This window comes from Nanorana parkeri, unplaced genomic scaffold (genome assembly GCF_000935625.1).
Source record: "Nanorana parkeri isolate BGI_ZX_2015 unplaced genomic scaffold, ASM93562v1 scaffold345, whole genome shotgun sequence".
NCBI classification, from domain to species: domain Eukaryota; kingdom Metazoa; phylum Chordata; class Amphibia; order Anura; family Dicroglossidae; genus Nanorana; species Nanorana parkeri.
Window position 1 is genome coordinate 387,359 of NW_017306613.1, and position 12,756 is coordinate 400,114.

The 12,756-nt window shown below is 43.4% G+C and overlaps 1 protein-coding gene across 3 annotated transcripts in view; it reads left to right on the forward strand.

Annotated features, from left to right (window-relative positions):
• The window catches only part of EXOSC2 (exosome component 2), a 35,659-nt gene extending 23,140 nt beyond the window's left edge, over window positions 1–12,519 (forward strand). For 2 of the 3 annotated variants that reach the window (XM_018558535.1, XM_018558537.1), the window contains 5 exons: window positions 1,974–2,039; window positions 7,597–7,665; window positions 7,749–7,925; window positions 9,817–9,945; window positions 12,398–12,519. In XM_018558535.1, coding sequence (XP_018414037.1) covers window positions 1,974–2,039; window positions 7,597–7,665; window positions 7,749–7,925; window positions 9,817–9,945; window positions 12,398–12,478 — 522 coding nt within the window. In that variant the 3' untranslated portion in view covers window positions 12,479–12,519. The remainder of the gene's footprint in view (window positions 1–1,973; window positions 2,040–7,596; window positions 7,666–7,748; window positions 7,926–9,816; window positions 9,946–12,397) is intronic. The other variant, XM_018558536.1, reaches the window with a different exon arrangement.
• Window positions 12,520–12,756: the final 237 nt, after the last annotated feature.

Below are 12,756 nucleotides of genomic sequence, written 5' to 3' on the forward strand. Positions count from 1 at the left end.
CTCTCCCTCCTGGCTCTCTCTCTCCCTCCTGTCTCTCTCTCTCTCCCTCCTGGCTCTCTCTCTCTCCCTCCTCGCTCTCTCTCTCTCTCTCTCTCTCCTCTCTCTCTCTCTCTAAGCTACTGGTAGATCACCATCTACCTAATGGGCACCCCTGATGTACAGCAACACAGCAATGTTTAAATTTGAAATGAGTTGTAGTAAACTGATTTTCCCTTGGAGATGATGTATGATGGAAGTCACAAGGTCAGGAGGAGATCTGTGTCAGACATTTGCGAACACAGCCAAGAGCTGCCCAGGTATCCGAGATCTACATGACTGTAGTCTCCTGAACCAGCATCTGTGTCTAGGAAGTAGATAGTGTCCCTAGATAAAGTTTTAAAGGAGAATTATGAGGCAAGTGATTTTCACTCAGCCTTATAATCTGAGCCGACCCGTGACAAACTGTCACAGGTCGGCTCAGTAGATCGGGAAGTGAGCGAACACATACCGTTGCTCACTCACTTCTCGATCATGTCCCTGCAGAGAGCCGTGACTGTAACTCACGGCTCCCTGCAGGGATTCCCCCCTCCCCTGTCCGATCCTCCAGCGCTGACTGGCGGAACGGACGGGGGAGGGGACGGGCACAGCTGGCTCTGCCTCTGGATAGGCAGAGCCAGCTGTCAATCCCGCAGCTGGGTGGATCTCGACAGCAATGTCGGGATCCGTTCCGACTGCGGCGTGTATAGCTCGCGGTATACTGAGCTTTGGGTCACGGGAGGATGCTAGTTTGTGTCCTCCCATGACCCCTTAGTTTTCCTTTAAACGAAGATGTCTTAATCCTTCAATCCTTCAGAGGGGTTAAAGCAGATGAAGGCATTGTCAAGGGGAGTACTGTGATCTCTGTGAGATGGAATACATATTTTTGCCAAAGAAATTGCAGCAGAACATACTTTTTCTTTCTTTTCTTTTTTTTTTATTGAAGCAAAGGCAGGAAATTCAGTGAGTAGCTGCTAACCACTTTCTTGCATCAATTTTAGTATAAAAGAACTCCAGAAGCCGTCTTGTAAAAACATGGTTATGTATGTATTAATGATACCACTAGCCACTGCGTTGTGTTCTGGCTCAATCGATGGCATGTTCAGGTGTGCTATCGATTTTCAATACTGCTTTTGAGAACTGCCTCAGCACAGTTGCAGTGTTTCCAGGATGGCGATAGCAGCTCACTGATTACGTTGGCAGATATTTATTTGTTTTGCACATGCAGGGCAAAGCAATAGGTTCATTGAAATGCCTGCCTGCCCAGCGGCACAAACTTACCTAGTCTTCTCTTCCCCCCTCTGCTTCACTCACTTACAGTTACAGTATCTTACGAGTATTCAAGGTTGCCCAGCATGGACAAGGCATGGGTTCACTTTTGAGAAGTGCTTCTGATTTTTTAGATTATGTTGTTAGACTCTAGCACCTGCAGGAGCTATTTATTTTATTAGCGTTATTGAATTCAGTAATTCAGTGAATGTTCTTATTGCTTAAATTACAGTCTGCAATGGTTAACCTTCTCGTAAACGCACATCTCCATGGAGCGAGCAGGTCTTTTCTGTTGTAGTATCCCAAATTAGAATGTAGATTGTGAGTTTTTCCGCCAAATCAGGCACAAGCTATAAGGACACACGGCCAGTGAATTATTTATTACTCTACTTTTTTTTTCCTATTGCAGTTCTCTTATAAAAAGAGATCTTGGAGTTTCAGTGAAAGCAAACATGAACTGTATATAGATCTATATAAGCAAAGTGAGTTATTGCATTTGACTTATTTTTCCCTAACGGGTTAAATCATGCACTGGAGTTTGTACTTCTCTGAGTGACATTCCTTGGCAGTTCCCTAGCTCCATATTTTACATGACACAAGTGTCTCCCTGGAGACCTTGCTGGCACACTGGGACTCTGCATTATTATACAGCCCATTGATCCCCCCCCGTGTCTTGTGTTCTCTTACAGAGGAGAAGGTCAGCAGAGGACGAGTTGGCAATGAGGAGCTACCTGCAGGAAGGAGACTTGATTAGTGTATCCTTTGACAGAAGCCAGGCTGGTGCAAGCTGACTTGCGGGGTGCTGTGCCAGGCAGCTGTGCCAGCTATAAATACGTCTTGCCAGCATATTTCTCCACGTGCGACAGAGTGAACTTCGCAAGGCTTCTACGGTGCTGTTACTGAGCAACAGGATTTGATATGGCGCGAAATGACAGGATGCTTAACCCGTTAATGTTGAACAAAATTATGGTGTTTGAGGGGCACTTCATTACAAATGGATGAAAGTAACAAGTTCCACTTTGGTCAATTTTGCTAGGTAGCAGGGGACTTTAATATATATAGGGTGACTCTGGATAAATGGGCAGTTAAAACTTTTGCACAAAAACTGGCTTACTTGGCAAAGGTAAGGTTGAAAAGTAATGCAGAAACTCTTTAGAGATCGTCCACCCCTGCTGCCTTACTTAGCTTGAAGGTAACCTGTCAGGATATAAATACAAGAGCTGCCATTACTACTTTGTTTTTGAAGGCGCTGAAGTGGGGTTGTCATGTTGATCCTAGGTTTTCTACTTATTGCATAATTGACCTGGAATAAGCATGCAGTTGGTAAAATGTTGGGACAATTGATATGTGCAAACTTGATTCTGTGATTCAGCTAGCAGTGAAGAAAGATATACGAGTTACAACCCATGAGCATGCAGTATTTAAATCAAGTTGGTAGACGCAGCTCCCGTGTTTTTATCCTGAAGGGCTCCTTGTTAAAGCGAGATATGGAGTGTTCCATTGCTGACTTCTCCTTGCCTGGTTGTCATACTGATCCTCTGGCTTTAAAGTGTATGTACCCACCACCAACTGCTGAGTTTTTTTGTCCTCTATGAGAAGATCCAGTCTCTGTCAGGGCTGGACAAATCCCAGGAGCCAGGTAGTCAACGCTCCTAACTTTTGAGGGTTTTTGTTTTTTTTAGTTTTTGTCAATGAAGCTGGCTCCTGGATTGGTCAGTCTGGCTCCTGAATTTCATTTGTCCACCTCTGGCTTCTCTATTCGTTCTGGTGACCATGGTCACCGAGAAAGAAAGTGAGTTAAATCCAACCATTTAGAGTTGTCCAAAGAACAAGAAGTGAGGGTTAATCTATCACTGGCGACACCTGTTCTGGTGACAACTGTCTAAGAAGAGAGGAGTTCTCATCTGTACAGAGTGCGTTTTAAACTCTCCCAACTCTATCCCAAACTAAACAAAAAGTTTGGCTTTACTTACAATTTACTACTTTATTTTATCAACAGCTGGAATGCAGATAAGGACTTCTGACTCTGCTTGGATGTTCCTGATCTGCATACTGGAATAAGTCAAGCTCCTCTGACAAAGTGTACAGACATCAAAACCCATCAAGATATCTTTGGCTCTATGACTAGAAGAATAAAAGTTATGTTTTAGGAATGTCTGTTACAAGGAGCAGCTCTTCATATATACAGTAAAGCCATGATGGTCCATTTTGCATGCTGGATATTAAAGTGGGAGGATATACTTTGAGTTGCTGGTTGGATTCTTATGGGCATGGCCACCATTGTCCCATACTCCCATACCACCTCACTCAGCACTGGCAGATAAAAGAAATCTGCTGTGTGCCATACACTGCTTCACTTATTTTCTTTCTTTTTGCATAGAGTACAATGAAAATATTGAAGTCAGAGAATCTTGCTTCCGTCTGAAGATCTGGAGCTTCTCGAGCGTCATGATGGGGCGGGGAGAAGAGGAAAGACTCCTTGTTAGTCAATGCACGCAGCCGGAAGCGTGCACATCGGACAGACACCATGGGACAGGAAGAGACAGCAGTCTGTGCTGGATCAGAGACCGGCACCAGCGCTGGAGGGATTGTTGAATACAAGTGAAAGGAAGAAGATAATCCAGCGCTGGAAGGGGGGAGGAAAAGATTTGTGACTTTAGATGTCACTTTCATTTCTCTTCCTATTGCAGTGACATGTACAAAATGTGTTTTGTAACTTTCTGGGTCGATTTACACCAGCAAGCTGCACTAAACTCATGTCTGCAGGTATGCGGTGAGAAAAACAGTGCGGGTGTGCCAAAAGCAGCGCATGGCAGTTGTTTTTTTTTAAAATACGGTTGTACAATGTTGCACCACACTGCACTGAAAAAAAAGTGCTAAATTGTAAAGTCCCCTGTCCCTGTGTACACGCACTTACTCATGCAAACGCGCGTTGGGTCTGCCTACATACAAAAATTATGCGATACACTTATTAGGTATGGCTGTGCATACCAGAGCAATCATTCTAGGGCCATTATTCATGGTTAACTCTAAATTGATGACCTGGAAAAACTTTTATACCTAGTAGGTTGTGAAAGTGTGGTAGTAGCGATGGGGTACTTCAGATGCAGTGTTGCAGGCTTTGTGCATCTGCCACGTTACGCTTTGGACTGCTTGTGAACACAAACACCATGGCGGTTCCAGTCTTGTGCTCCCCCCTCATCACCAAGGTGCCTTGTGAGTTTACAGAGATAGCAGCTGCAGCAACAATCTGATTTCTGATGTCACTGACATGTAGCAGCTCATTACCAATATTATGCTACAGGGAATTACACCTGCTGAAATGACAAATTATCTACTGACTGAAAATAAATATAATTAAGGAACCTTTTATATGGGATTTTTAAAGGGGCCAAAAATACAGAAATATGTTTAAAAAAAAAGTAATTTTGTTAATGATGAATCACATAAGAAGATATAGAAAGGATCAAATAATTTTGCATGATAACTATTTCAGGCCATATCCACTATATCGTCATGTATACTGTATAGCCCTTAATACCTATACCTCATCTAAACATAAGGAGATAGAGGGAGGTGTGTGTGTGTGTGTGTGGCTTTACACACACTCACACACACTCTCACAGAAGTGAGTACACCCCTCACATTTTTGTAAATATTTTATATCTTTTCATGTGATGACACTTTGTTACAATGTAAAGTAGTGAGTGTAAGCTGTATATCAGTGTACATTTGCTGTCCCCTCAAAACACACAGCCATTAATGTCTAAACCGCTGGCAACAAAAGTGAGTACACCCCTAAGTGAAAAGGTCCAAATTGGGCCCAATTAGCCATTTTCCCTCCCCGGTGTCATGTGACTCATTAGTGTTACATGGTCCCAGGTGTGAATGGGGACCAGGTATGTTAAGTTCGGTGTTATCGCTCTCACTCTCTTATACTGGTCACTGGAAGTTCAACATGGCACCTCATGGCAAAGAACTCTCTGAGGATCTGGAAAAAATAATTGTTGCTTTACATAAAGATGGCCTAGGCTATAAGGAGATTGCCAAGACTTTGAAACTGAACTGCAGCACGGTGGCCAAGACCATACTGCGGTTTAACAGGACAGGTTGCACTCAGAACAGGCCTCGCCATGGTCGACCAAAGAAGTTGAGTGCACGTGCTCGGCGTCCTCATATCCAGAGGTTGCCTTTGGGAAATAGACATGTGAGTGCTGCCAGCATTGCTGCAGAGGTTGAAGGGGTGGGGGGCCAGCCTGTCAGTGCTCAGACCATACGCTGCACACTGCATCAAATTGGTCTGCATGGCTGTCGTCCCAGAAGGAAGCCTCTTCTAAAGATGATGCACAAGAAAGCCCGCAAACAGTTTGCTGAAAAAAAGCAGACTAAGGACATGGATTACTAGAACCATGTCCTGTGGTCTGATGAGACCAAGATAAACTTATTTGGTTCAGATGGTGTCAAGCATGTGTGGCGGTAACCAGGTGAGGAGTACAAAGACAAGTGTGTCTTGCCTACAGTCAAGCATGGTGGTGGGAGCGTCATGGTCTGGGCTGCATGAGTGCTGCCGGCACTGCGGAGCTACAATTCATTGAGGAAACCATGAATGCCAACATGTACTGTGACATACTGAAGCAGAGCATGATCCCCTCCCTTTGGAGACTGGGCCGCAGGGCAGTATTCCAACATGATAACGACCCCAAACACACCTCCAAGACGACCGCTGCCTGCTAAAGAAATTGAGGGTAAAGGTGATGGACTGGGCAAGCATGTCTCCAGACCTAAACCCTATTGAGCATCTGTGGGGCATCCTCAAATGGAAGGAGGAGGAGCGCAAGGTCTCTAACATCCACCAACTCCATGATGTCGTCATGGAGTAGTGGAAGAGGACTCCAGTGCCAACACAAAATATTGACACTTTGGGCCCAATTTGGGCATTTTCACTTAGGGGTGTACTCACTTTTGTTGCCAGCGGTTTAGACATTAATGGCTGTGCGTTTGAGTTATTTTCAGGTGAAAGCAAATGTACACTGATATACAAGCTGTACACACACTACTTTACATTGTAGCAAAGTGTCATTTCTTCTGTGTTGTCACATGAAATGATATAAAATATTTACAAAAATGTGAGGGGTGTACTCACTTCTGTGAGATAATCTATGAAGGTGAACTTCAGGCACTGGATGTCTAAAATTTAAAGTAAATATCTTTTTTTGTTTGTTTTTTGTTATCAGATGTGGCCCCTGACAATGTGTGTGTCAGTTTATGCTGGGCCAAGGAGGTGGGGTAGTGAGAACCTGTAGTCACACCTCATTTCCTGTGATGTGGCTACTTTTTCCTGGTGCTGCTGTGGCTACATGTCCTGGGCAGGGTAATGTAGTCTGCAAACTGCCACATAGGGAGTTCTCGCATTAAGGAGACAAGGCCACCGTTGACTTGTAAGGCAGTGGTTGAGCATTGTAACCCTGGATCAGGAAATATAAATCAAGCAGCAGGTTCATATGGAAATTCAGGACATTTTAACATCAGGAGCCTAAAAAAACACCCACTGAGGATAGAAGGTGCATGGGCAGATAATTTAGTTTCATTTTAAGTTTTTATGTACCTTTTTTAACTATTCTCCTTCTCTTTCTTTTCCTATCTTAAAGTGGACCTATACTCAGGTGTTGGGGGATAATGGTACTTATATAGTATTTTGGGGCAGATACACAGCCTAGCTAAATATTGGACTTGTGTAAACATAAGACGATGCCTGGCACCTTGTACAAGAAGTGCCATTTTAGAACTAGATGGCTTCTGGCGTCCTCAGTGCTTAGCAAGCAGGAAGGGGCTATGGTCTGTTCATCCCTAATCACACCTAGTCTGTTCATCCCTAATCACACCCGGCATGCTCATGGAATATGAGGAAGCGGAACGTATCACTTCCTGCCACATAGTGAGGAATGTGAACCCATCAAAAATCCCCCTCTCTGTATATCCCAAGTGCACACTATAGGTAGGCAAGGAGACCTGCAACCAATTCTAAATGAGGCTGTCAGAAGACTGACCCCAGCATTTCTGCTATTCCAGGTATGTCTAATGCTTTGTTTAGTTAGTCCAATATACAATATAATGCACAGTTCTCATTTAACCTATATTACCAGTCTTGATGCTGTAAATGGATAGAAAGTTATAAAAGGGTTGACATACTGACCTTTTCTGGAAAAAAGGCTGCTCTAGGGTTCTCCAGTTCTGGTTACTTTGTCAAAGGCTTAAATGTTTTTTACGGTTTGTCACCTCTTTGCTTGGTTCTTCCTTCACCCATTCTCTCAGGCTGAGGTCCAGGCAGTGTACTCAGATGGCGCACTTTCCTTGCACACTCGCAGCCTCAAGTATGGCAAGGTATGAGCTGTTAGAAGTGATGTATAATTGATCGTTGCTTTTGACAGATATGTCACCTTTTGTTGGTCTTTTTGTGTCTCTAGCTTGGACAAGGCGTTCTGGTTAAAGTATCCCCTTCGCTGGTAAAGAGAAGGAAGACTCACTTTCACACTCTTCCCTGTGGAGCCTCCATCATTCTGGGAAACAATGGCTTCATCTGGCTGTCCCCCACGCCAGAGGTGACCGAGGAAGAAGCGGGGGGATTTGTCACCAATCTGGAGGTAATCCGCTGACTTATTTAAAACACCAGGACAGTGTTGGCAACACAGCTTGAATGAACGCTGGGGCAGTTGAAAAGAGGGTGCAGTGGGAATTAAAGAGAACCTGTCGCAAAATTGTAAAAATCATTAGCCACTACTGTAGTGGCTGGTGACAATTGGTCTCTCTTCCTGCATGAACAGTGAGCTGAATCACAGCAGACTTGATGTTAACAGCAAGCGCATCCAGCAGTGACCCATGAGTTGTACACAAGATTAGGCACATGTTGGCCTCCTATAGCTCTCAATAAGAGGTATCTCACAGAATTCCCAGCTCTGTTCAGCTGCCGCATGCTTCTACAGTGGATATTTATATCATAAGTATATCATATCTCGTAAATGGGGAGTCCTGTGACCCAAAAAAAAATTATCACACATTTATTTTTGCCTTAAAATATCACTATTGTAGCCTCTAAACTCTAAAGAAGTTGGCGAGTTATTTAACCCATTGGTTCACGCTTAGTATGCATTATAAGTGGAGGTTTCTTTTAAGCAAGCCACACTCTCTAGTCAAGTAAGTCTGCCTTGCTTTGGTAGTTGTAGAGGGACATGTGTAGTGTTAAATTAAAATGTATAAAGCAATCAAAGGTCATAGCTTCCCAGCTCCTCTTCGGTTTCCACAGTTAAAGTATATAAATTAGAAGTGCACCGAAATGGAAATGTTAAAAGTGAAAAGAAACCAAAAATGTATTTTTAAAAAACATTTTAAACTTTTATTTTGTATTTTTTTAAAACTTTTTATTTGTTTATAAACATTTTTTATAAATATTTTTGATTCATTTTTTATCAAATATTTTTATTTTTTACTCTACTTTTAGGGGCTTTGGGGAAATATTAGGGATCTAAACAGACCCCTGATATTTCCCTTTTAAAATAGAAAAAGAGATTGAGGACACAGTGTCCTCAATCTCTTTTTCTGTGTCCCCTGTTATCAATTAACAGGAATCCTCTGAGTGTTCCTGTTCATTGATAACATGAGGACGTGGTATGTTTACTATCACTACAACTATGAATGAACATTAGGTGATGCAGATCACTCCTATTAATTCATAATTGAGGATATAGTAAACATACCATGTCCTCAAGTATCTACAAACACTCAGTGATCACTGAGTGTTTGTACCCGCTCTCCTGTCTGACACGCTGTCACAGGAGGCTGAGCGAGCGGTGCAGGGAGGAGAGTTCAGCCTCCTGTGACAGCGCAGCCTGTCTCTGCCCACACACCGCTCTGTCAGACTGTGATAACAGGCTGAGCGGTGTGGGAGGAGGACACAGAGCAGCGCCCAGCGGGGAGGAGAGAAAAGGATGCGCTGATGTATCGGCAGGAAAATGGCACTTTCAGCATTATGCCAAAAGTGCCATTTTCGGCCGATATATCGGTGCATCCCTAATATAAATATATACATAGAAGCTCTGAATGTAGGCTCCTAAATATGCATTCATATCTATGGCTGTATCATTGCTAGATGTGAAAAAACTTAAAGTGGAAGCTGACTCAATGTGCAAAGAAGAGACTGTGACCACTAAACTAGACCTAGCATCAGATGTCATATTTCATGTTCAGTACATGTAGTAATAATAAGCAATGTGTAACTAAACCTTATAGGTACACACGGTACTCCCCCTAACAATATCTTAACCTTGTTGTTTTTTCTCTTGCAAAATGTTGGCATGGATGCATAGATGACAGTCATGTAAATCTTGGTGCCTATGCAGTTCTTAGCTGTGTTCACAAATGTCTGACACAGATAAAAGTTTGAAGCTTTTTGTGACTTGTGAGGAAAATATGTATGTTAACTGGTCATTGTAGTCATATGCAGATGACAGTTTTGATAACTTTCTTTTTTCTTTTCAGCCTGTATCATTATCTGATCGTGAAGTGATTTCACGGCTGAGAAATTGCATCCTGGCTCTAGCTGCTCAGAAGATGTTAATGTACGACACCAGTGTCCTGTACTGCTATGAAGCATCTCTAGCGCACCAGGTACGTCACACACATGGTCTCTGCCCTGCCTAGAATGATACTTTCATCTATTACATCTGTGATAGTGAAAGGTTTAAAGAGGGAAAAGTCAACCTGTTTATAATCCGTTCTAATGGTCACTAGTGAAAAGCAATAGAACATACAACCAGGCGCCTAGACCTAAGTGTAGTATTAAAACATTGTTTTATTAAATTAAAAAGTAATGCACTTACATAATATTGGAGAAAAAGCGCCTGTCACACTACAAGTAATGAAGAGCATGCACTATGGTTTATCCCTTCACCAGGATTAGAAGACCGCCTGGAGAGCTAGCGGTAACCAAGTTTGCCTCTGTCTCATTGCTACTTGTACAGGGTCGTCTCTACAGTTCTCTTCCAGGTGGTAGGGATCAGGCATTGCAAAGCTAGTGCTTCAGAGGAGTATCCTCATTTCTCAAGCGTGAAGGCCTGACAGCCTGACACTCCTCTGAAACGTGTTGCATTGTGCCGGTTTTCTGTCGCAAGCTCCAACTCCTCGAGATCTCCTATCATCTGACTTCCGGTTTAGTTAGAAGAGGTTTGGCCGAGAAGGCTGTACTGCACGTGCGCCACCCGCGGCATTTCCACATACGTGTACTACACAGCAACAAAGTCTTGCAATGAACTAGGTTCAGATTAATCTAGCACGTTATTAATCTGAGTTGCCCCACTCAATATGTCCTCCGCTTGCGGCCATATTGAGTTGGTCAACTCAGATGAATAACGTGCTGGATTAGTGTGACCCTAGTTTATTTTAATACTTTATTGCTGTGTAGTAGGTGTATAGGGAAATGCCGCGGGTGGCGCACGTGCAGTACAGCCTTCTCAGCCAAACCTCTTCTAACTAAACCGGAAGTCAGATGGTTGGAGATCTTGAGGAGTTGGAGCTTTCGACAGAACACTGGCATTGTGATGTCTGCAAGCTTCCTTGTCTACGCTGACATCTCCGCCGCTCTTCTGGGTTCAGCATGTTTCGTCATCTTGACCAAGGCCTGCCAAGAATGTCCACTGCACTGTGTATGCACTGTCAAGTGTACATTTACACTTTGTCCATTGAGCTGTATTTTTCTGCACACCATTGCACATGCATGGTGTAAACTGAGCACATCAAGAACAATTTCCTTCTGTGTGCCCTGTTCACACCATACATGTGTGCAGAAAAACACAGCCCAACAGACATGGTGTGAACAAGACTCCTGGGGCAACTCTGATGTATGCTCGTACACGTGGTTACCTGTGGGTTTCTGATTTACAGTTTAGTGTTTGTCAAGTGAGCACAGGCTCATATTAAAGGAGAACTGTGAGGTGAGTGAAAATCACTCATTCTCATAGTTCGACCTGTGACAATGAAACTATCACACGTTGGCTCAATAGATCGGAAAGTGAGCAAACGCATACCGTCGCTCGCTCACTTCTCCCGGTGTAGAGCAGTGACTGTCAGTCACCGCTCCTGGCAGGGATTCCCTCTCCTCTCCGATCCTCCCGCGCTGACTGGAGGAACAGATGGGAGATGGGGGCAGGTACAGCTGGCTCTGCCTCTAGATACGCAGAGCCAGCTGTCAGTCACACAGCTGGGTGGATCTCGACAGCATTGTAGGGATTCGTCCCGGCTGCGGCAGTCTCAGTATACCGCAAACTGTAGCTCGCGATATACTGAGCTTTGGATCGCTAGTATATGTCCTCCCGTGACCCTGTAGAGACCTATGGGGAAAAACACTTACCCCATAGTTCTCTTTTAAATAATGGTACTACAAGAAGTAAAAGGCAGAGTATATATGAATATTGAATATTTTGTATTCTTGTATCTAGCCAGCAGGTGAAGTTTTTTGGGCTCCCTTTACATGGGTTTATTTTTCTCCTTAAATCTTGTTGTAAGAAGCCTGGTGTTTACAGAGCTCAATAGCTCAAGCTGCAATATACGCATACAAGTAGACCAGGGAATCCTTTATTGTTGTACCCCGTAGGAAATGTTTTGTGAAACAAAGATTGTATGCATTATACAGTAAAAACTGCTATAAACCATTGGTTTAAAATCTTGTAAAAAAGTGAAAGATATTTGAAGAAATGAAGCAAAACCCTTATAGTTAACATTTCAATATATCTTTAGTTGTTGCAAAAAACAAAAGTCCAGCAAACGGCCCTTCTCTATCTCTTGGTGACAACACTACTGAGATTTGCTGGCAGTAGTCTGCGTCTGCCCCTTTTCCCTGGAACTCTCTTCTTGCTGGGATCTCCTGTATGGGTTTTATTTTTTTTAATCCACAGTCTGACAGAACTGAATATAAATCTAGTGCCCTGTAGGGATAGAAGAAGCTGACATATAACTCGGTTTGCTAGTGACCATGCAAAACTACATTGTCCCTTGGGTGACGTTAGCATTTAAAGCTCGGTACTGCTGCACATTGTGACAAAGCGCTCCCTCCTTCACTTTTCAGATTAAAGATCTCCTGAAGACAGAGGTTATTGAAGATATAGTGATGGAGACCAGGCAGCGTCTTGCGGAGCAGGAAGGATAATCCAGGTTTCTCAGAGTCTCTGCACCAGAACAAGCTGCTGGAAAAAAAAGAAGCTTACAGTGTAGATTGGGAGGAAGCATTGACCAAATCCGCTCATAAAAACTGCTGAAACAAGCATTCCTCCCTGCTATAATGAATTGTGCGGTTGCAATTGCAGATAGAGGAAGACGCTGAGGGCTCCTAATTAGCACGGCTCCCCATGGAAAAAGACAGGTGATTGCTGCTCAGCGGGTCATAGGTTGTATGGTTATAGTTTACCATAACCATAGAAACTTAAA